Genomic DNA, 22,147 nt, shown 5'->3' on the forward strand with positions numbered 1-22,147 from the left:
TTGTGTTTGTTTGCTGGAAACTGGAAATAGATGCTGGTTTCCACAATACAATAACAGATTGCAGTAATATAACGACAGGATGCTTCAAGCAGCTGTAAATGGGGGCCGATGGCCGAGCACCCACAATATGAGGAGAGCCGGGGTGTAAGAACTAAACCTTCTTGTTAGAACCAGTTTGGTCTAGTGGCTAAAGCACCAGGCTAGAAAGCGGGAGGCTGTGAATTCATGTCCCACCTTAACCATGAAAGCCACCTGGCTGACTTTGGGCCAGTCACTCTCTCATAAGTATTTTAAAGTGGAATTAGAAGGATTGGAAGGGAGAAAGGCTGATCAAATATTCCATGTATATAGCCAATAGCAGTGACGTGCGGTGAGGTTTATATCTGGTGAGGCAGCAATTTTTTTAGACTTGTGGACTTCAACTACCAGAATTCCACAGTCAGGCATGCTCAGTTGCGACCTGCCGCCCTCCGCCCTGGGATTCGGCCACGGCACCGCCTGCCAGAGCTGCACGGAATCCAGGGCGCGCTTGTCGGGCGAGGGCAGTGCAGATGGGGAGCGGACGGAGCGGAGGAAGCCTCTCCCCCCCCCTCGAGTCTACAGCAGCGAGTCATTCGATAGGAAACTTGCCTCTTGGAAGGAATGACTCGGCTTGGCTCCTGCTTTGTCTCTCCTGCCTCTTCGCTTCTCCGTTCGGTCGTTGGGCGGCAGTTCGAAAGCGGGAGCCAAGCTGGGTCATTCCTCCCAAAAGGCAAGTTTCCCATCGAATGACTCGCTGCCCTGATGATGAGAGGTTAGGCTGTGCCTCACTTGCCTCACCTGACTGCACGTCACTGGCCAATAGGTCCCATCGATTGTCAGACATCATTACATTATATTACATCAGCGGTCGCCAATTTTTTTGGCACCAAGGACCGGTTTCATGGAAGACAATTTTTCCATGCAAGGGGGGGGGGGGAGAAGAAGAGCACACAACCTAGATCCCGCACATGAGCAGTTTCGCTTACCTGCTGCTCACCTCCAATTGTGTGGCCCAGTTCATAACAGGCCATGGACCGGTACCATTCAATGGCTCAGGGGTTGGAGACCCCTGTGTTACATTATATATTATATTACACTATATGCAACGTAACATTGCACCAATTTGATCTAGTGTTTAAAAGCCAGGAGACTGAGCTCTTGTCTGCCTTAGGACTGAAGGCCAACTGAGGGATTTGGGGCCAATCATTCTCTCTCAGCCTAACTCACCTCACAGAGTTGTTATTATGGAGAAAACAGGAGGAGGAATGAGTATTAGGTATATTCACCACCTTTAGTTATATATGAAAAAAAGGTTGGATTTTTAAAAAAAAGCCTCTATAAATAGGTATAATTGGTAGCCATTATGCTGGTTAAGAGGAATCATGGAACACTGCAAATGGCTGGAGCAATGCTGGCCAGATAACAAAAAACACCAAAAACTAGGAATAATAATAAGAAAAAGGCTGGGTCAGTACATGCATAGAGGATGTCAACGCAAGGAAAGTGATAGAATGGATTGTCAACAACAAAACCTGTCTCAGATTATTACAAGGAGCTGATAACAAGGCATGTCAACAAGAAGGAACCGTTTCAGAATCTTGTAAAAGAGAATGACAAAAGCAATAATGAAGACAGTGTTTGCTCTCATATCAAAAAGGGAAATTTGTTATAATGAAAGGCTTCTCTCAGACAACAATAGCAACGGCAGATTTCTTACAACAAAAGACGAAGCTGCTCACAACAAACTGTCCTCCTCAGACTGCCAACAGGCAAAATTATATACATATACTCAGAAAATAAACTCTTTAAGAATTCATCAGACCATCAGCGCAAAAGCTCCATTTATGTGTAGTTGTACATAAGCTCATCTTTTTCATCTGACCTCATACCTACTTTGCATACCTGTGATGCAAGCATTATTGATGAATGGGTGAAGGAAAAGGAACTAGTATTTATCATTATGATTACCGTGCTTATGAGAAAGGTTAGTCATGCTTTATAGTTTCCATAAAGCTATCTTTATCACAGCTATCTCAGTTTCAAATTTTTTTAGAACCTATTCTATAGGTGTGGCCTGCTTTGTGGGAGTGGCTTGCCAACCATGTGATTGGGTGGGAGTGGCTTGATGGCCATGTGACTGGGTAGGAGTGGCCAACTTGTAAAATGTGGTGAAACTCACTTAACAACGCTCTTGCTTAGCAACCAAAATGTTGGCTCAGAAACTTGGTATTTGAAGCATGCAAGTCTTAAAGCTGTCAAGTTACAAGACCCTTGCACCCCTAATCCTTTAGAAAAAAAAACACCCCAGGGGTGTTCAAACGTGACAGCTTTAAGACTTGTGGACTTCAACTCCCAGAATTCCTCTTCTCACTCTTCATCTTGATGATGTGCTGACGGGTGGTGGGAGAGAGCTGGAACCAGTTCTAAACGGCACTGTAGATTTGTGGAACCTCTTCTATAGAAGAGATTAGAACTGGCAGGAACCCACCCCTGGCTCAGTGGTTAAAGCTCAGGTTCGAGACTCGAGCGCTGTGTGACAGGGTGAGTTCCCGTTACTCGCCCCAGATTCTGCCCATCTAGCAATTCAAAAGTGTGTAAATGCAAGTAGATAAATTGGCATCCCACTTTGGTGGGAAGATAACAGTGTTTCCTGCTCTTTGGTGTATAGTCATACTAGCCACATGACCACGGAAATGTCTTTGGACAATGCTAACTCTTTCAGCTAAGAAATGGAGATGAGCAGATTAACCGAGTTGGAAGGGACCTTATAGGTCATCTAGTCCATCCCCCCACTCAACAGGAGACCCTACACCATTTCTGACAAATGGCAGTCCAATCTCTTCTTGAAAGTCTCAAGTGATGAAATTCCCACAACTTCCGAAGGCAACTTCTGTTCCATTGGTTGATTGTTCTCACTGTCAGAAAGTTCCTCCTTATTTCTAGGTTGAATCTCTCCTTGGTCAGTTTCCATCCATTATTCCTTGTGTGGCCTTCAGGTGCTTTGGAAAATAGCTTGACACCCTCCTCTCTGTGGCAGCCCCTCAAATATTGGAAGACTGCTATCATGTCTCCCCTGGTCCTTCTCTTCACTAGACTAGCCATGCCCAGTTTCTGCAACCGTTCTTCATGTGTTTTAGTCTCCAGTTCCCTAATCATCCTGGTTGCTCTCCTCTGCACTTTCTCTAGAGTCTCAACATCTTTTTTATAGTGTGGTGACCAAAACTGGATGTGGTACTCTAGGTGTGGTCTTATTAAGGCTTTATAGAGTGGTATTAGTACCTCACGATCTTGATTGTATCCCTCTGTTAATGCAATTTAGGATTGCATTGACTTTTTTGGCTGCCACTGCACACTACTAGCTCATATTTAGCACTCCCCTTAAGAGTTGGACTCAACCGGACAAGGAAAAACCTTTACCTTCACTTTTATACTGGGAAACAGCCAGCTAGGCCGCAAGCAGGAGAATCAAGCAAGGGCCTAGTTTGAAGTCTTTGTTTTGTGCATAAGCTTGACTATTCCCAAGATCCATGAAGTCTTATCAGTTGTTCCCAGGGCAAGGTGAGAAATCTGGAAGATTCTTATAATTTAAGTGGCGGATAATAAAGTTGCTTGCTTTAGCTATTTATGAGTGGCTCTGATTGCATGGACCTGACATTCTTTGTTTTATATGTTTAGAAATAAAATGTATATAAAAGGGGAATGACTGAAGTTGCATTTGGATTGCTTAATGCTTTCTTTATTGATCTGGCATACCATATTAAATCACAGTGCCTTGGTGGGGAAATAAAATAACATAAGCTACCTCTGAAAGGTCTTAACAGTGTTACTTCCATAGGGAAAGAGGTGATTCCCAGATTTTTCTGGGCAAGACTGGAAATATTGTTTTTCACTATTAATCCTCTATGCCCAATTTCCTGTTATAGACACATCAAATACTGACACAAGTAAAAATGGCCCTATAGTGTATGTTTCTTTGAAGTATTAGTAAGGTTTACTATCAAAGACTTTAAAAATATCGACTAGTGGAAATTTTAACTGATTACCCTGAAATAACAGTACTAATCTTAATGATAGCAGAATTTGAAAGTTTCTCTGTGTGGAAATCGTGATATTTTCTTTGAAGGAAATGATTAAGTAATGAGACTCACGTTGCAAATAAAATTACCACTGTATAAGCTTACCATATGTTCTCTAAAATTGTATTCAGCAGCAAGTGAGAAGTCTCCATTAATTTTTTAGAGTTTGCAGTAACAGAAAGTTAATGTGACAAGCACACATTTGATTAAAATGGATGCTTATGGGTAGGTCTATAAAACAGTATTCTAAAACTTTTCTAGTAGAATATTAAAGCTTAAGTTCAGAATTGCACTTACAACAGCAATGCAATGAGTAAATTACCCCACTGTGTATTAGTAGTAAAATCTGATTCAAGGCTACTCAGGAGAAGATGCAATGGGGTTTATTCCGAAGAATATGAATATGGATGAATATATATATATATATATATAGATAGATAGATAGATAGATAGATAGATAGATAGATAGATAGATAGATGATAGATAGATAGATAGATGATAGATAGATAGATAGATAGATAGATAGATAGATAGTCTTGGCGTATTCGGGTCTTTTCCCGTGTAAGATTGAGAGTATCTTGGTATACTCTCAATCTTACACGGGAAAAGACCTGAATACGCCAAGACCTGCATACCTGTACCAGTGGAAATCTATGAAAACACCCACACCCACACACCCACACATATATATGTCCCTTTATTTATTTATCAGCACAAAGGCAACAAAGGCAACAACAAAAAAAATGGCTTTCTGGCTGGCTGGCTCCTAGGGTGAGCCAAAAGACAGAAAAGGGAAGCAGTATGCTCCCTCCCAAATGTGTGTGTGTTGTATTTGTGTTGATAAATAAATAAAGGGAAACTAGTATATATCTATTTCAAGCTATTTAGCTCTCATCAGCTAGCCATACCCTTAATGGGATTTGAACCTGGGATTTAAGGGTATGGCTAGCTGATGAGAGCTAAATAGCTTGAAATAGATATATACTAGTCTCCCTTTATTTATTTATCAGCACAAATACAACACAAATATAAAAAGGCAACATTAAAAATATGGTTTTCTGCCTGGATGGTCTCCTGTAGTGAGCCGATAGACAGAAAGGGGGAGTAGTGAGTTCCCTCCCATATTTGGGCATACCAGGGGTTGTAACACACATACATACACACACACACACACACACACATTTGATGGGATCATAAATTATTAATAATTTAAATTATTAATTTAAATTATTAATGATTAATATTAATAAATTATTAATGCTATATGAAGTATTACTTATGGCAATTTAATAGTAGTGACAGCATTCTGTTAGTTTTAAAAATACTAATTGTATTTTACTATTCACAAATCAATGTGCTTTTTAATTTCCTCTTCCAAAACACCCAAATGTAAAAGATTAATATCTATATTTTTAAAATCCATTATATTTACCAACACTTTTTTAAAAAATAAGGGAACTATCCTCAGTCACATTCTTCTGGCTTTTGATACATTAAAATAAAATAGCAAGTCTTTTTGGACTGTTTTGCTCAGTAATACAAATATGGAATTATGATTGATAAAAAGTAAATTCTTCTCTGAATTGATCTTGATTTATAATAACTATATATGTACATACATGATTATATATTGCCTTGGTAACAATACAACAATGGTTTGCCCTTATCTGCTCCAGAATAGTCTCATTTAACCCTAGATCCTAATTCCTTATGAATTCACATTTAATCTAACCCTAGATCCTAATTCCTTATGAATTCACATTTAATTATTAAACAGGTCCCATTGTACTCTGTTTCGCTTTTATTAGCCACAATGTTAAGTATTGTTGCCTATAGTGAAAAATATATACACTTTTGCATTGACTATTACGTATACCCAGAATATATCAAATTATTTTGGCTAGTATCCCTAAATTGTAAGATTACAACATCCAATTCAGCAACACAGATAGCTCTCAACTTATAGTTGGATCATCACATGACCAGTCCAGAGGTGGGTTGCTCCCAGTTTGACCTGGATTGGGCGAACAGGTAGTAGCGGCGGTGGGAGGCTCTGCCCACCTGCGCGGACGCTTCTGTGCATGCAAAACAGATAGTAAAAAAAATGGAAACTCACCACTGGAACCATTTTTTATAGTCTTTTTTGTGGCAATCGTTAATCAAACACAGTGGTCATTAAGTGAACCAATTGTTTGCTATGGGATGGTTTTTACCAAAAATTGGAAGCAAATGCTGGTTCCAGCCAAAATGTCGTAAACCATGATCACAGGACCACGTATACAAACAGCTGTAAAAACTGGAAGGTTTGACCACATGACTGGGGGGAGGTTGATGTCAGAACTTCAAAAAAGGGTTACGCCTCTTTTGGAATGAGCCGTTATAACTTTGAATGGTCGCTAAGCAAATGCACTACCTGTAATAAACTGAATTCTGGAAACATGGATAGAATAAGCCATTTTCTTCTGGGTAACATGTGATGACTTCAGAATCCCATGTTATGGGATTAATAGTTTACAGGAAGGTCCCCATTTCATATTTTCTACAAAAAAAAAACAACATTGTAGAGAATGAGGATTTGGGGGTGACACGGCCCTCATTTTTCTGTGAAGATGGTTGAAAGGAAAATCTATCCTTCTGTTTATTACAAACAACAACAACACCTTGCATTATAGGATTTGGTGAGCCAGGCAATACTATTCTGACAGGCCAGCAAATTGAACCGCTAATAATATTAGGGGAATTATTATTATTATTTTAATGGAAAAGGGATTTTGACTTACTTACTAATAATTCAGTATGAAGATCAAGAATAGATATTCATCTCAAATTTAAATATTTAACATTTTCACAAGTTGGTGACTACAAGAAAATGCATTACATTTAGATGGGATTTAATCTTTGACACAAAGCTGATATTTGCATAGGGTGACAAATATCAAACTGACATTATGCTGTCTCATTTGATGACTTCCAAATGTCATAGTGCAGGAACTTACGCACGGGAACCTCAGTATTTTTAGATAGTGTCAGTTTAAAAGACATTTACATTGGCTGGGTTTAAAAAATATTGAAATGGATTTTAAAAAAAAGAAAGACAGAAAGGAAAAGCAGGAATGCATCAGTAAAAAAGTTTGTCGTGAAAGTTTCAATTCTTTTTTATACCGAAGATGAATGCTTTTACTGCTTGTGTTTCCTGTTGTGTTACAAACTTAATTCTGCTTATTCCTACATCTACTTCTGAATTGTTCATCTGACACATAAAGAACTTCTGTTATCTCTAACTTCTCCCTGCCCACGTACTGTATCACCGATGTATCACTTTTACTCTGATGTAACACTCTTACACTTTAAACACGATTTAAGTTGTCCAGTTCTTGCATATTTTATTTATATACAATGCAACACCCCCATCCTGTTCCTTTTGAATAATAGTAATTTTACAGTGTTATGTGCCAATCGTGATAATCATTTCATCACGTTTCAGTGGTGCCTTATCACATCGTATTGTTGGGGATGCTGCAACTGTTGTAAGTATCGTATTTTTCAGAGTATAAGACACACTGAGGTTTTGAAGAGGCAAATTAAAATAAAAAGTAGATAGGTAGATAGAGGGATAGAGAGAGAGAGAGAAATACAGTAGGTGGGTAGGGAGAGAGAGAAAGAGTATGTAGGTAGATAGAGGGATAGAGAGAGAGAGAAAGAAATACTGTAGGGAGGGAGGGAGAGAGAGAGAGTAGGTAGGTAGATAGAGGGATAGAGAGAGAAATACAGTAGGTAGATAGGGAGAGAGAGTAGGTAGGTAGGTAGGTAGGTAGATGTTTCCAGGTGTATTTATCCATGTGCTGGAGAAGGAAATTGCTGACAACCTGCAGCACCTAAGACTTTGTTTCTGCTGGCACAGCACTTGGTCAATCTAATTCTCATCAATCACTCTAACTGAAGAGCTTTCTGAAAGGAAAAAAAAAAGTTTTTGCACTCTGCAAACCTCCCCAAAACGGCCCGTTTTTCTTCAAATAAAAGGCATGAATAGCCTGGGGGGGGGGGCGGGGGCTTGCAGAGTGCTCCTAGGAGTGGGGGGGGGGGGGCAAAAAAGCAAAAACGCCCCTTTTTTCGCCAAAACAGCCCAATTTTTTGTCAAAAAAATGCATGCATAGCCTTATGGAGGCTTATAGAGTGCTGCTGGGGGCTGGGGGGGGGCAAAAACGGGCCACTTTCTGCTCATTTATGCCCTCCCCAGCCCCCTGGAGCTCTCTGAAAGCATCCATAAGGATATGAACGGCCATTTTGGTGAAGGGGATGAAGCTTCAGGAGGCAAAAAAATGCTATATTTGATGTATAAGATGCACCCAGATTTTCAGCCTCTTTTTTGAAGAAAAAAGGTGCAGCTTATACTCCAAAAAATACGGTGCATGCCAGTTGCCTGAATTTGATCAAGCGACCATGTTGATCAGTGGTGGGATTCAATTTTTTTTTACTACTGATTCTGTGGACGTGGCTGGGGAAGGATATTGTAAAATCTCTATTCCCTCCCTACTCCAGGGGAAGGTTACTGCAAAATCCCCATTTCCTCCCAATCAGCTGGGATTCAGGAGGCAGAGAATAGATGGGGGAGGGCCAGTCAGAGGTGAATATTTACCAGTTCTCTGATCTACTCAAAATTTCTGCTACTGGTTCTCCAGAACTGGTCAGAACCTGCTGAATACCACCTCTGACACTGATGCTGCGAAAGTTGTATGTGCAAGGACTGTAAGTCAAGTTTTTCAGTGCCATTGTCATTTTGAATGATCACTAACTTAATGGTTGTGAGTTGAGAGCTAGCTACTTATATATACATTTCTTTCAGAATGAAACTTTAACTTTTATTTAATTTATAAACCGCGCCCTCTCCCAGAAGGGACTCGGGGCGGTGTACAGTCATATTAAAACACAATATAAATACATAAATATAGATAAATATAGATAAATATAGATGGAGGAGGTAACATACAAACTGTACAATAATAGTTAAAATTAAAATTGGAGATATATTAAAAACTACCCCTAAAAAAGCTACCCCAGAATAAAATGTTTGCCAGGAGGTTAAAAATGGGACTATAAATGGGCCAGGCCAGCTAATTGGAACAGGTGGGTCTTGAGTTTCTGTCGGAAGGAGCAGAGGTCGGTAGTGGTTCTGATATCGGGGGGGGGGGAGGTCATTCCAGAGGGTTGGGCCCATCACAGAGAAGGCTATACTCCTGGGCGCCGCCCGTTGGCATTGCTTAGTGGACGGCACCCGGAGGAGTCCCTCCCTGTGGGAGCGAATTGGTCGCAGGGATGTATGAGGTAAGATGCGATCCCACAGGTAACTAGGTCCTGTGCCATGGAGCGCTTTAAAGATGGTAATCAACACCTTGAAACGCACCCGAAAAACCACAGGCAGCCAGTGCAGCTCGCGCAGGAGAGGTGTTATGTGGGAGTACCTGGTACTCCCCATGATAGCCCGCGCGGCCGCATTCTGAACTAGCTGTAGTCTTCGGGTGCATTTCAAGGGGAGCCCCATGTAGAGAGCGTTGCAGTAGTCCAGACGGGACGTCACCAGCGCATGAGTGACTGTGCGTAGGGCGTCCCGGTCCAATAGGGGGCCCAATTGGCGCACCAGGCGAACCTGGTGGAACGCCCCCCTCGCCATGGCTGCCACATGGTCATCCATCGACAGCCGGGCATCTAGGAGGATGCCCAAATTGCGCGCCCGCTCCACGGGGGGCATCTGCTCGCCCCCTATGGCCAGCGATGGAATGCACTGGTTGAACCTGGGCGCCGGAAGCCACAGCCACTCTGTCTTGGAGGGGTTGAGTTTGAGTCTGTTGTCCCCCATACAGACCCGAACGGCTTCCAAGCACCGGGACATCATTTCGACGGCCTCGTTGGGGTGGTTTGGGGTGGAAACTTACAGCTGTGTATCATCAGCGTGGTACCCGACCCCAAAACCACGGATGATCTCACCTAGCGGCTTCACATATGTGTTGAACAGGAGGGGCGAGAGGACCGACCCCTGCGGCACCCCAAAAGTGAGCGACCTCAGGGTCAACCTCTGCTCCCCTGCCAACACACATTGCGTCCGGTCGGAGAGGTAGGAGCAGAACCACCGTAAAACGGTGCCCCCTACTCCCATCCCCTCCAGCTGGCGCAATAGGATACCATGGTCGATGGTATCAAAAGCCGTTGATAGGTCTAATAGGACCAGGATAGAGGAACAACCCCTATCTCTGGCCCTCCAGAGATCATCTACCAACGCGACCAAGGCCGTCTCCGTGCTGTGACCGGGCCGGAAACCGGACTGGCACGGGTCTAGATAATCGGTTTCCTCCAGGTGACGTGGGAACTGTTGTGCCACCACACTCTCTACAACCTTCGCTAAGAAGGGAAGGTTGGAGACGGGACGATAATTAGCTAGCTCCACCGGGTCCAGGGAAGGCTTCTTGAGTAAGGGCCTCACCACCGCCTCTTTCAAGGCGGCCGGTAAGGACCCCTCACCCAATGAAGCATTCACTAGACCCAGGAGCCAGCCTCGTGTAACCTCCCAGGATGCCAGTACAAGCCAGGAGGGACATGGGTCCAATAAACATGTAGTGGCTCGCAGCCGCCCACGTAACCTGTCTAAATCCTCGGGGGCAACAGAGTCAAACTTCTCCCAGCATGGTCCCTCAAGATTCGCTTCTGACGTCTCCCCTGGTCCACTGAAGGGGGCCCATCCACTCTGGATCTGAGCGATTTTGTCCTGCAGATATTCCCCAAACTCCTCTGCTCTACCCTGCAAAGGGGCTTCCTGCGGCCTCTGCAATAGGAGGGAGCGGGTCACCCGAAACAGGGCGGCAGGGCGGTTATCTGCGGACGCAATAAGAGCGGCATAATGTCTATGTTTGGCCGCTCTTAGTGCCACGAGGTAGATCCGTAAATAGGCTCTCACCTGTGTTCGGTCAGATTCGGAGCGTGAGGACCTCCACCTGCTCTCTAGGCGTCTCTTGTGGTGTTTCATCACCCTTAGCTCCTCGGTAAACCAAGGAGCCAGGGTGGTTCGTTGCCGCAGGAGAGGCCGCAAAGGCGCAACCCGGTCCAAGGCCCCGGCAGCCATCCTATTCCATGCGGCCACTAGGTCCTCCATCCGGGAGCGGGTCAGGGCTACAGGAAGTGGCCCAAGCTCCGTCTGGAACCTATCCGGTTCCATCAGGTGCCTGGGGCGGAACCATCTGGGACGATCTGGTTCCGCCTCCCCGCGGCGGGGGGTAGCGCCAGGGAAGTCGAGCCGGAGAGATGAGTGATCTGACCATGACAGGGGTGTAATAACCAAATCCCCTATTCCCAGATCACTCGTCCACTGTCCAGAGACAAAAACAAGGTCCAGCATGTGGCCACCCTCGTGTGTGGGGCCCTGAATTAGTTGGGTCAGGTCCATGGCTGTCATGGAAGCCATGAACTCCCGAGCCACCTCGGAAGCTTCACCCGTCGACGGCAGGTTGAAATCCCCCATAACCAGAAGTTTGGGGGTCTCAACCGCCGTCTCTGCGATCAGCTCGAGGAGCTCAGGCAGGGCCGCTGATGCATAGTGAGGAGCCAAGTATACAATCAGCAAGCCCAACTGCCTCCCTGGGCCCCATTTCACGCCAAGGGACTCACACCCGGATATCTGTGGCACAGTGAACTCCCTCGGTTCCAGACTCTCCCGTATAATTACCGCCACCCCACCACCCTTACCCAGGGCCCGCGGCTGATGAAATGCACGGTAGCCCGGTGGGCACATTTCCACGAGGGGTAAACCACCCTCGTGGCCCAACCAGGTCTCCGTTATCCCTGCAAGGTCCAGCTCCCACTCCGAGATAAACTCATTAATGAGGGGGGCCTTGTTGACAACGGACCTTGCATTGCAAAGCATCAGCCTCAGGCCCTGGCTCTATAGGTCCTGGCCACCTAGACTGTGGGGGTTGGTGCAAGTGACTGGGCGTGTCCAACAGCCACGGTCTCCCAACCGACTACGAGATTTTCTTCCATCCTCGCACCCACCCCTCCCCACGACCATTGGAATAAAACAACCCTCTATTGGAATATCATTCTCCCTCCCCCCCCCACTCCGCTCACTCCCCTCCTGACCTCACCTGTTCGCCTGGCACTGGTCCCCCTCCTGGCCTGATTAACCCTCCCACCCACCCTGGAGCCCCCTAAAACGGATAAAAAACATTTTGTTAAAAACCCCCTAAGTCTACGCTTCCTCCACCTCTCTGGGTTAACGAAAGAAATGGAATAATTTGGTTTTTGTGGTCTCTGGGCAACCTCGTTGATAAGTTCTACATTTGTGAAAATATCTTTCAAGCCCAATCTTTGTAACTGTCCCTGAATTATCCAAGATGAAGGATGCCTCGAGAACCGCTTTATGATCGTTTCTGACAATTAGTAATTTAACAACAACACATCACATTGTTCAAAGATTCTTATAGTTTGAAATGTAAAATAAGGCAGTGGCTGTTAACATACCAACTTTATTCAGATTGTTAATATTGTATTATTCTAGCATATTTCAAGATGCCTCATACTGTATGACAGGGGTGTCCAAACTTGGGAACTTTAAGACTTGTGGACTTCAACTCCCAGAATTCCCCAGCCATTCTGGGAGTTGAAGTCCACAAGTCTTAAAGTTCCCAAGTTTGGACACCCCTGCTGTATGACTATTTATTTTTACCTTGCCGTTATTATTTTTATAAATAACTCAAGGTGAGAAGCATACCGGACCAGTACATAATCCTTCTACCTCCTCCTACCTTTTCCACAACAACCACCCTGCGAGGTGGATTGGGTTGAGAGAGAGAGAGAGAGACTTTATGCAGATAATTATTTACTTGATGCATTAACAACACTTCATGAACATTATCCTCTTAATTTCCCATCTCCTCTCAACAACAGGTAGCTCTAGGTTCAGCCTGCTTCTTCTCCTCTTCATCCAACAGAATGAAGATAGTTTTCAGCAACACCCCTGTTAGGTGGATGTGGACCAGGGAAAGCAGTTTTAAAGAAAGATCAGCTACTTTGCATAGCTGAAATCTGAACATATCTCATGTACTAATCCTATTATTCTAAGCACTGTTCCAGCCTCCTTCCCCCCCACCCCAAAGATGGGTAGGATTACAATATCCATAATCCAGCTGCATTGGATGTTGGAAATGTTATGGAATGTTGTCCAACACCTCTCAAGGACCTCGTTAGGAGATGTTAAAATAAAGAATACAGGTAGTCCTTAACCATAATTGAGGCCAATTTTTCGTTGATAAGTGAGAAATTTGTTAAGTGAGTTTCCCCCCTTTTTACGACCTTTCTTGACACAGTTGTTAAGTGAACCACTGCAGTTAGGAACACAGTTGTTTAGTGAGTCTGGCTTCCCCATTGACTGCTTGTCGGAAGGTCTCAAAAGGGGATCACATGACCTCAGGACACTGCAATCGTCATAAATATGAACCAGTGGCCAAGCATCCAAATTTTGATCACGTGTCTGTGAGGATGTGGCAACGGCTTTTAAGTGTGAAAAACGGTCATAAGTCACTTTTTCGGCACCGTTGTAACTTGAATGGTCACAAACTGCTGTGAGTTGAGGACTACCTGTACCAATACCGATGCACTAAATCAGTGTTTTTCATTTTGCAACTTTTAAACATATTTACTCATTTATTTATACCTCGCCTTTATTACTGAAGCTAGCTCCCACCCCTTTCCTAGAAAAATGAAATATGCTAGGAAATATTAAAAAGGCAGAATATTATATTAATCTGGATGAGAAATGGAGAAACATGTTTTTAGGCAGGAAAAAGACTCACTCTCAGTAGCCCTCTTTGTCAATGGACCATTAAGGCCTGAGCCAGTCTATTCTGCATAACAAAGATCAGATCCATTTCATTGCCCTTCATTGCATCACCCAAGTTTCAACCAAACTTAGCACACAGACAACCTACAAAGCTAGCTATGACCTCTAACAGCAACCAATCAGGATTGTGCCCCAGGAAGTTCAAAGCCCAGAGAAGGGCATAAAACCCAGGGACTCTCAGCATCTCTTCCCTTTTCACCCAGGAGCTCTAAGGCATGTGATCTTGTCTGTTACATATGTAAATAATGGGGAACAGTTAAAGCCACCATGACAGCCACAGAACTGTCAGTGGCTGAATATGCTGGACAGCTTCCTTAAAAGAGGCAGTTCTTCCATCTTTATTTCTCCAGCATGTAAATAAACCGACCTCGGAAACTGGTTGACCTGCCTCTTCATTCAGCCCCATCTAACACTGTCCACCATTAAGCCATCTTTCCAAACAGTCTCCATGTTTCCAGTGTCTTTCTTCCCACTTGGAACTGAACCCAGAGGGACATTTCTTCCAACATTACCTTTACAAATAACTCAAGGAGGAAAACACAGACAATGCACAATACTCCTTTCTCTTCCTATTTTCCCTACAACAACAACAACAGCAGCTATTCTGCGAGCTGGGTTGGGTTGGGTTGGGTTGAGAGAGAGAGTGGCTGGCACAAAATCACCCAGCCCATCTTTCATGGCTAAGGCAGAACCTGAAATCACAAGTCTTCCCCCCTCTAGCCTGGTGTGTCACTAGACAAAACTTTAGGATCCGTAGAGTTCAGCAAAACATATAATTCATAATCCGTCTCGTCTCTTCCCTGGGGACATCATCAGTCAGTGGGGATGAACGTGTCCCAGTTGCAATCATCGGTTGTTTTGCAACGTGGGACTCGGTCCTCAGCTGCAAGACGTTTGAAACACCCTCTTGCCGTTTCCAGCACTGAAAGCAAAGCGCAGCGCCCCCTGGTGGAGACAGGTTTAATTTCCCCTCCGCCCTGGTTTTTCCCGCGGGCGGAAGTGGAAACGCTGCTTCTCGCCTGTGGCTTGGCGGCCGGAGCGGGGCGGCAGCGAGAAGTCGCTCGCCGCCATGTCGGCGTTAGCTTTGGAGGAGCTTTCTGCCATTGCAGCTATTTACTGCGGGCGAGAAGAATGCGAGGTGCTGGAAGTGTCAGGTGATTGCATCGAGGAAAAAAGAACCGGGACTCCCCTAAAACAAGGCTCACCATCGGGGCCTCCCAGATATTGTGGCTCCCAGATATTCCTGCCCCATCATCTGCAACACGGGATGGGGATATTGGGGGATCCAGTTAGGGCAACCTACCCCACAAGAGCCACATCAGTAGTTGCCTCCAGCTTTGCACTTACAAATATAGTTATTTTCTTTTTAAATCCCAAGCGGGCTCCTCGTTTCTCCCTCTAATTGGCATTTGATTCTTTGTATGGTGGGTGTGTTGAATTCCCTCTGAAGAATCAGTGACGTGAAGCCAAGGGACTCCAGTTTATAGCTTTGTACCTGACTCGTCTCACTCATTTTGAAAGGAGAGAGTTTAAATTACGGTGTATAGGTTCAGTCAGAATAGAGCTGGAAAGGGCATTGGAGGTCTTCTAGTCCAACCCCCTGCTCAAGCAGGAGACCCTATGCCATTTCAGATAAGTGGCGCTCCAGTTTTTTTCTTAAAAACCTCCAGTGATAAAGAACCTAAAACATCTGAAGGCCAGGGTTCAATAGAATAGAATAGAACTTCTTTATTGGCCAAGTGTGATTGGACACACAAGGAATTTGTTTTGGTGCATATGCTCTCAGCTAAAAGATACGTTTGTCACAAATCATAAAGTACAATGCTTAATGATAGTCATAAGGTACAAATAAGCAATCAAATCATATTAGGAAACAGTATAAATCATAAGGATATAAGCAACAAAGTTACAGTTATACAGTCATATGTGGGAGGAGATGGGTGATAGGAACAATGAGAAGATTAATAGTAGTGCAGACTTAGTAAATAGTTTGATAGTGTTAAGGGAATTATTTCTTTAGCAGAGTGATGGCGTTCAGGGAAAAACTATTCTTGTGTCTAGTTGTTCTGGTGTGCAGGGCTCTATCTATAGCATTGTTTTGAGGGTAGGAGTTGAAACAGTTTATGTCCATGTGAGGGGTCAGGAGATATTTTCACAGCCCTCTTTGACTCATTATACATGTCCTCAATGGAAGGCAGGTTGGTAGTAATTGTTTTTTCTGCAGTTCTAATGATCCGTTGAAGACTGTCTGTCTTGTTTGGTTGCAGAGCCAAACCAGACAGTTATAGAGGTGCAGGTGACAGACTCAATAATTCCTCCGTAGAACTATATCAGCACCTCCTTGGGCAGTTTGAGCTTTCTGAGTTGGCGCAGAAAGAACATTCTTTGTCGTACTTTTTTGATGACGTTTTTGATGTTAGGTGTCCATTTTAGGTCTTGAGATATGGTGGAACCTAGGAGTTTGAAAGTCTACTGTTGATATTGTGTTGTCTAACATTGTAAGAGGTGGTAGTATGGGAGGGTTTCTCCTAAAGTCTACCATCATTTCTACGGTTTTGAGTGTATTCAGTTCCAGATTGTTCCGGTTGTACCATGAGGCTAGTTGTTCAATCTCCTGTCTGTATGCGGATTCATCATTGTCTCGAATGAGACTCTAGATCTAGGACATATCTCATTACACTTCTCCTAATACAAGGACTCTAGACAGATCCTTATATACTCTGTCCTGAAGGAATTCCCAGGTATATAAGAGTGATTTATTTTTAATGGTGCTACTATCAGACAGGACTAGAACATAACTTTAAAGTCTCCCAATTCTCGGCTACCATTTGTACGATATGCAGTACCATTACTTAGGTTTGGAAGTTCTTATTAGAGTATTTTATTTGGATTTTTTAAAATAATTACTGTATGCTCTGAATTATTTTTAGATTCAATTATATCTATTGTTTTTCTTTAACACATACACACACATTCTCTCATCCATCTGTCTCTATCTATCTATCTATCTATCTATCTATCTATCTATCTATCTATCTATCATTTAAAAAAAAGAGGACTGTGAAAATATCTACTGACTGCTCACATCCTGGACATAAATTGTTTCAACTTCTACTCTCAAAACTACGCTACAGGGCACTGCACACCAGAACAACTAGACACAAGGACAGTTTTTGCCCGCATGCCATCACTCTGCTAAACAACTAATCCCCACAACACTGGCAATTTATCTAATAAGACTGTATTAACATTATTCTTCTCTTCCTTCCTAGTTCCTATCTCTTTCCTAGTACCTATCTCTTTCCACCTATGACTATAATCATGTTGCTTGTATCTTTAAAATGTATATAGTTTTATTTGTTTCCTAGTATAGTTTGATTGCTTATTAGTAACCTATAACACTCACTAAGTGTTGTATCTTACGATTCTTGATGAATGTATTCTATTTTATTTTTCTTTATGTACACTGAGAGTATATGCACCAAAGACAAATTCCTTGTCGCCAATAAAGAATTTCTTTTCTTTTCTTTTCTTTTCTTTTCTTTTCTTTTCTTTTCTTTTCTTTTCTTTTCTTTTCTTTTCTTTTCTTTTCTTTTCTTTTCTTTTCTTTTCTTTTCTATTCTATTCTATTCTATTCGCCATACTACTTTTATTCAATATTTTGTTTGTATGTGACGTTAGGGCTGTAAAAACTTAATTTAATTTAATTATTTAGAGAAGGTCACAATCTCTCCATGGATAGCAAGATTGCCTTCTGGGGTGGAAGAAGTGAGATTTCTAAAAGCAGTAAAGCTGTTTTCTCTGCTCTTGCACTCTTCTTCTAGTCAATGGCTTTTTAAAATTGGAACCATTGTTGCTGCAGGTTGCCCCTGATGGATTTGCAGTGTTTCCTGCAAATTGGAAAGCACTATTGGAAAGACTGTGTATGTGTGTGCGCGAACAACTATTATTGTCCTTATTTAGTGAGTATAGTTGGGACCAGCAACTTGGTCGTTAAGCAAAGAGGGTCTCTAAGTGAAAGTGTGACTATATATGATCTTACTTCAGTTTTCTATACAGACCTGTGAAGGTCACAATATGAGGGCGGGTTGCAAAGTTATTTTTTCATCATGGTTGTAACTGCAAACAGTTGCTGAACAAGGTGATCAATAAATAAGGACTATTTGTGTTGTGTTTTTAAAATATTTATAGTGGTGGTGCTCTTAGAGTTACAATGTTTACGAGATACGTAATCTGTACAGCATTATATTTTATGATGATTGACTGGCATTGTAAAACCTCATTTAGCCATTTTAGAACAGCTCAGTTTTTGATCAGGAGGCTAAGTTCTGAAACATATTTTGAAAATACTGCCAGCTCAATCATTTTTGTTTTGTTTTGTTTCTCCTTTTTAGCTGTATGCAGGGGATGTAAAAAGTCTACACACCCCTGTTAAAATGCCAGGTTTTTGAAATGTAACATTATTCTAATTTTTTATTCCTTTTTTCCTCTAAAAGATTTCGGTTTCTTTTTCAATTGTACAGCTTATGTGTTATATTAAAGGAGGAAAAGAATTACGAAGTGATTCATTTTAGTCTGATTTTTTTTTTTTTTACATCTCAAAACCCTGGCATTTTAACAGGGTGTGAGGACTTTTTTATATCCCCCGTAGCTTGCGTCGTTTATGTCAAGCAAGAGGTAATACCAGTTTCCTCTGAGATGTGTTTTCTCACCGTTTCTCCCCCCCCCCCCACACTCTCTCCCTGGCATGGGGATAAATTACTCGATGTAAAATTTATTTATTTATTTCCCCTGCTCTCAGCTCAAGCATCTGTAAACATGTAAAATGTTCCCATCGCATTCCCTTTCCTCTTGTAAGCATTGCCCTTCCACCCTGTCTAACTGTCAACACCTGCTGGTAAGCTGAACCAAACAGCCTCCTTTGCTGCCAGTAGCCACTGAAAGCCCCAAGACTGCTCTACAAGACTTCACCATCAGACTGCTAAATATCACTAATGCCCATTAAATATGCATTCTGGTGTGTTGCAAAAACAAAACAAAACACCTTAGCTTCTTCTAGCCTGGGATGCTATTGGCGTACTTTCTGTCATAATTTTATTTTCATGGTACAATGGTTTTAAAATACATTTGTGGGAACTGGGGGTTGCTCAGAGGCCTGTTGTAGATTCTGGTGAAACTGTAGATAAATAAACTTCTTTAAGTAGCAACAGGATCATAAAAGTAGCTCCGTTTCTAGTGGGGTCGTGGTGAGAAAAAGTGATCATTGCCACACTGGCCTCAGCAAGCAGCAGTGGCTGGTTGATATTGTCTTCATTTTGAAGCTAAGCAGGATCTTTGATTAGTATTTGGATAGGAGGCAACCAGATACTATCAGGGCTGAGATGATGTTCGTCCATCGTGTTCAAACAGGACCTTGAAATTTTAACAGGTTGTGGGCTGTCCCCGATGAGTCCGCAGGGGGGCGGTAAGGCCTATACGGGCAGGAAATGTTCTGCCACATGTCGGGTAGACATGTGAGCACCATTGTTGCAGCATTTGCAACTCTGGCTTTGCGGAATGCTTGCTTCTCTTGTGCTATGGTTGTTCTTCTGTCTTCAGATGTCTGGCAGCCTTGATGGATCAGCATGCACCATGTCGATCGATCTCGTGCCAGGGTTTCCCAGGAGGTGGTGTCAATTTCCAGGCACTTGAAGGAGGCTTTCAACATGTCTTTACATGTATCGCTTCCTTTGTCCCCCGTGCGATCGCTTTCCTTGAGACAGCTCACCATAGAGGTGCTGTTTGGGGATGGGATGGTCTGGCATCTTTGCAACATGGCCTGCCTGGTAAATACTCGCCTAAAGTAACGCCAGGAGACTACTATAAGCTATAACCGTTTATTAATGTAACTGACAACGAACAACCAACGAACTTAACTGACAGATCTTTTATATGCTAGCTGTCAAACTGTTAACCAATAAGGAGTCTGCCTTGCTTCCGCGAGCCTGCTGCTGCGCCATAGCCAATGAACAACTTTTGCCACTTGATTGGCATCTCTTTCTTGAGACCTCAGGACATAGCACTGCCCAGCTTTCTGGGCTTTCATCAGCAGGGTGTGAACTGATGGCAGGCCTGCTCTGGAGAGGACTTCTGTGTCTGACATCTTGTCGGTGTCCTCAGTATTCTATGGAGGCAGGTCATGTGGAAGTGGTTCAATTGCCTAGTGTGCCTCCAGGGCTGTAGGTTAGCTGTGAACATCAAAAAATAATTCAGAAGGCGGTAGTGGTAAAAACCACCTCCATCCTGCTGCCAAGATGACTGCATGGATTCATTCATAAAGCCTCTAGAAGTCAACCTTGACTTGAAGGACATTTTATTGCCTTGAGGGTGTTTTCTCTATTTGAGACTCTAGCAGAACTAGGTTTGGTGCCTTGCAGAAATCCTGTCAAAGTTCTCCATGGTGGTATTGAATGGATAATGAAGAGCATGAGAAAAAAGATCTCTGGGATCTCCAGGCATTTATACTTAGCCTGAAATCCCCCAGTGCAGGGGCGAGTTCCTGCCGGCATTACTGCCGGTTTGGCGCGCAAAAATGACTTTACTGCTAGCTCGAAGCGCGTGCACACTTGCACCTAAAAAGGGCTGTACGTGCACACAATGTTATAGAAGGACAAAAAAAACATTTTTTTTCAATGAAGATTGTTTTGTGCATGTGCAGAACCAAAAATCAAGATGGCAGCGCCACCGATAGAACCGGTTCGGGGTCATGGCAGGCAGAGCTACTACGTACTCGGACGAACCAGTGCAAACCAGTAGGAACCCACCTCTGCCCCAGTGCTATAAATTGAAAACGACCCACAGATAGGAATGTAAGCTTCTTCAGTGCTCTCTTTAGCTCCCAGGATAGAGAATTGATGGTGTCAAATCTTCAGAGGGGGCTTAAACACCATCAGCTGTATTCCAACATCTTTTTTCTGACAGAAGCTATCTAATCGGCTATCAACCAAGGATATTCTGGTGCCAACATTATATTGCAATAGACCCAGAAAAATTGGTTTCATCCAAGCGTGCTGGAGTAGAACAACAGCCCTTAAGTATCCTGTCTAACTCCTCAAGCTTTATTTATGAAAGATAATCTCATGCAACTGGATCAGAAAGGGTTTTTGGATGCTTCAGTAGAAGCCACTCTTAATGTGGATACCGCTGTCAGCAAATATGAGTGAATTTATCAAAGAACCTAACAAATTAAACACGGAAAGTTCCAAACAGTTCCGATGCCTCACTCTTGAGGTTTAGTTAAAATAAATCTTCTATCGTTGAAAGGACTTGATACAGTGGTGTAGAGAATGAATTTTGTACGTGTAGGAAAACTATCCCTGAAAACAGTTTGAAAACCACTGATGTGCAATATATTGTGACAGTTTATCCAGGTGTGCCTCTCTGTATTGCACGCACTCTCACACTCCTCACCAGTCGTTCGGAATATCTAATTTTATTCTGTTTGCATTTGTATTAGCAGGGGCAAATTCCACTCAGCATCTTTTTCCTGACAGTTTCAGAAAGTCCTACATCTTTACCCTTGGCAGCTTTTGACACAGCCGATTCTAATGGGTGTCATATTTCTGTCACTATTTTTTTTTAACCTCCTTCAACCGAAGATGGGGAATTACGATGGGTCGAATGAATGATGCTAGTCAGAAAAACTGGCTTGCTAAAAGAGAGCTGGAAATCTGCAATAGTCATTCCAAGCGTAAGTTCTAAAGATTGAAAAAGAAAGAAAAAGAAATAATACAGTGTTAATTCCTTACTCTGGCTATTAGATTATTTAAAATGAGGCTTTATTGTTGCTTTATATCAATCATGCCTCATATTACTTACGTAGTTTATCAAAAAACTTTTTGTAAATAGTCCTTTGCATTGTTAGAGACTAGCTCCATGTGACACTAACCATATAGTGAGCAATCATGTCACTTAAAAGACATATATATTTAATTATTAATTTAATTGAATAATATAGTTACTTTTTTCCTTCCAGGAAAACACTTTAAACTGGTACCTAATTTTTTTTTTTTTACTAAGATGGTAGTAAATGGGGGGAAAGTACTGCAGTGCTGTCGATTCTTCTAATCCAGCATCTCTATTTTTGGCATGAACCTACTGCGATCGTTCATTTACCGGTATATCATG

The 22,147-nt window shown here is 42.8% G+C and overlaps 1 protein-coding gene across 4 annotated transcripts in view; it reads left to right on the forward strand.

Annotated features, from left to right (window-relative positions):
* The first annotated feature begins 14,990 nt into the window (after positions 1–14,990).
* Positions 14,991–22,147, forward strand: part of RWDD3 (RWD domain containing 3) — a 73,014-nt gene continuing 65,857 nt past the window's right edge. For all 4 annotated transcript variants that reach the window (XR_014174907.1, XM_081947204.1, XM_081947205.1 and 1 more), the window contains exon 1: positions 14,991–15,135. Coding sequence is in view for 3 of the 4 variants with exons in the window: in XM_081947204.1 (XP_081803330.1) it covers positions 15,051–15,135 (85 nt within the window). In the remaining variant the exon portion in view is untranslated. The remainder of the gene's footprint in view (positions 15,136–22,147) is intronic.

Source organism: Natrix helvetica (assembly GCF_964273705.1).
Source record: "Natrix helvetica genome assembly, chromosome: 3".
Taxonomy (NCBI): domain Eukaryota; kingdom Metazoa; phylum Chordata; class Lepidosauria; order Squamata; family Natricidae; genus Natrix; species Natrix helvetica.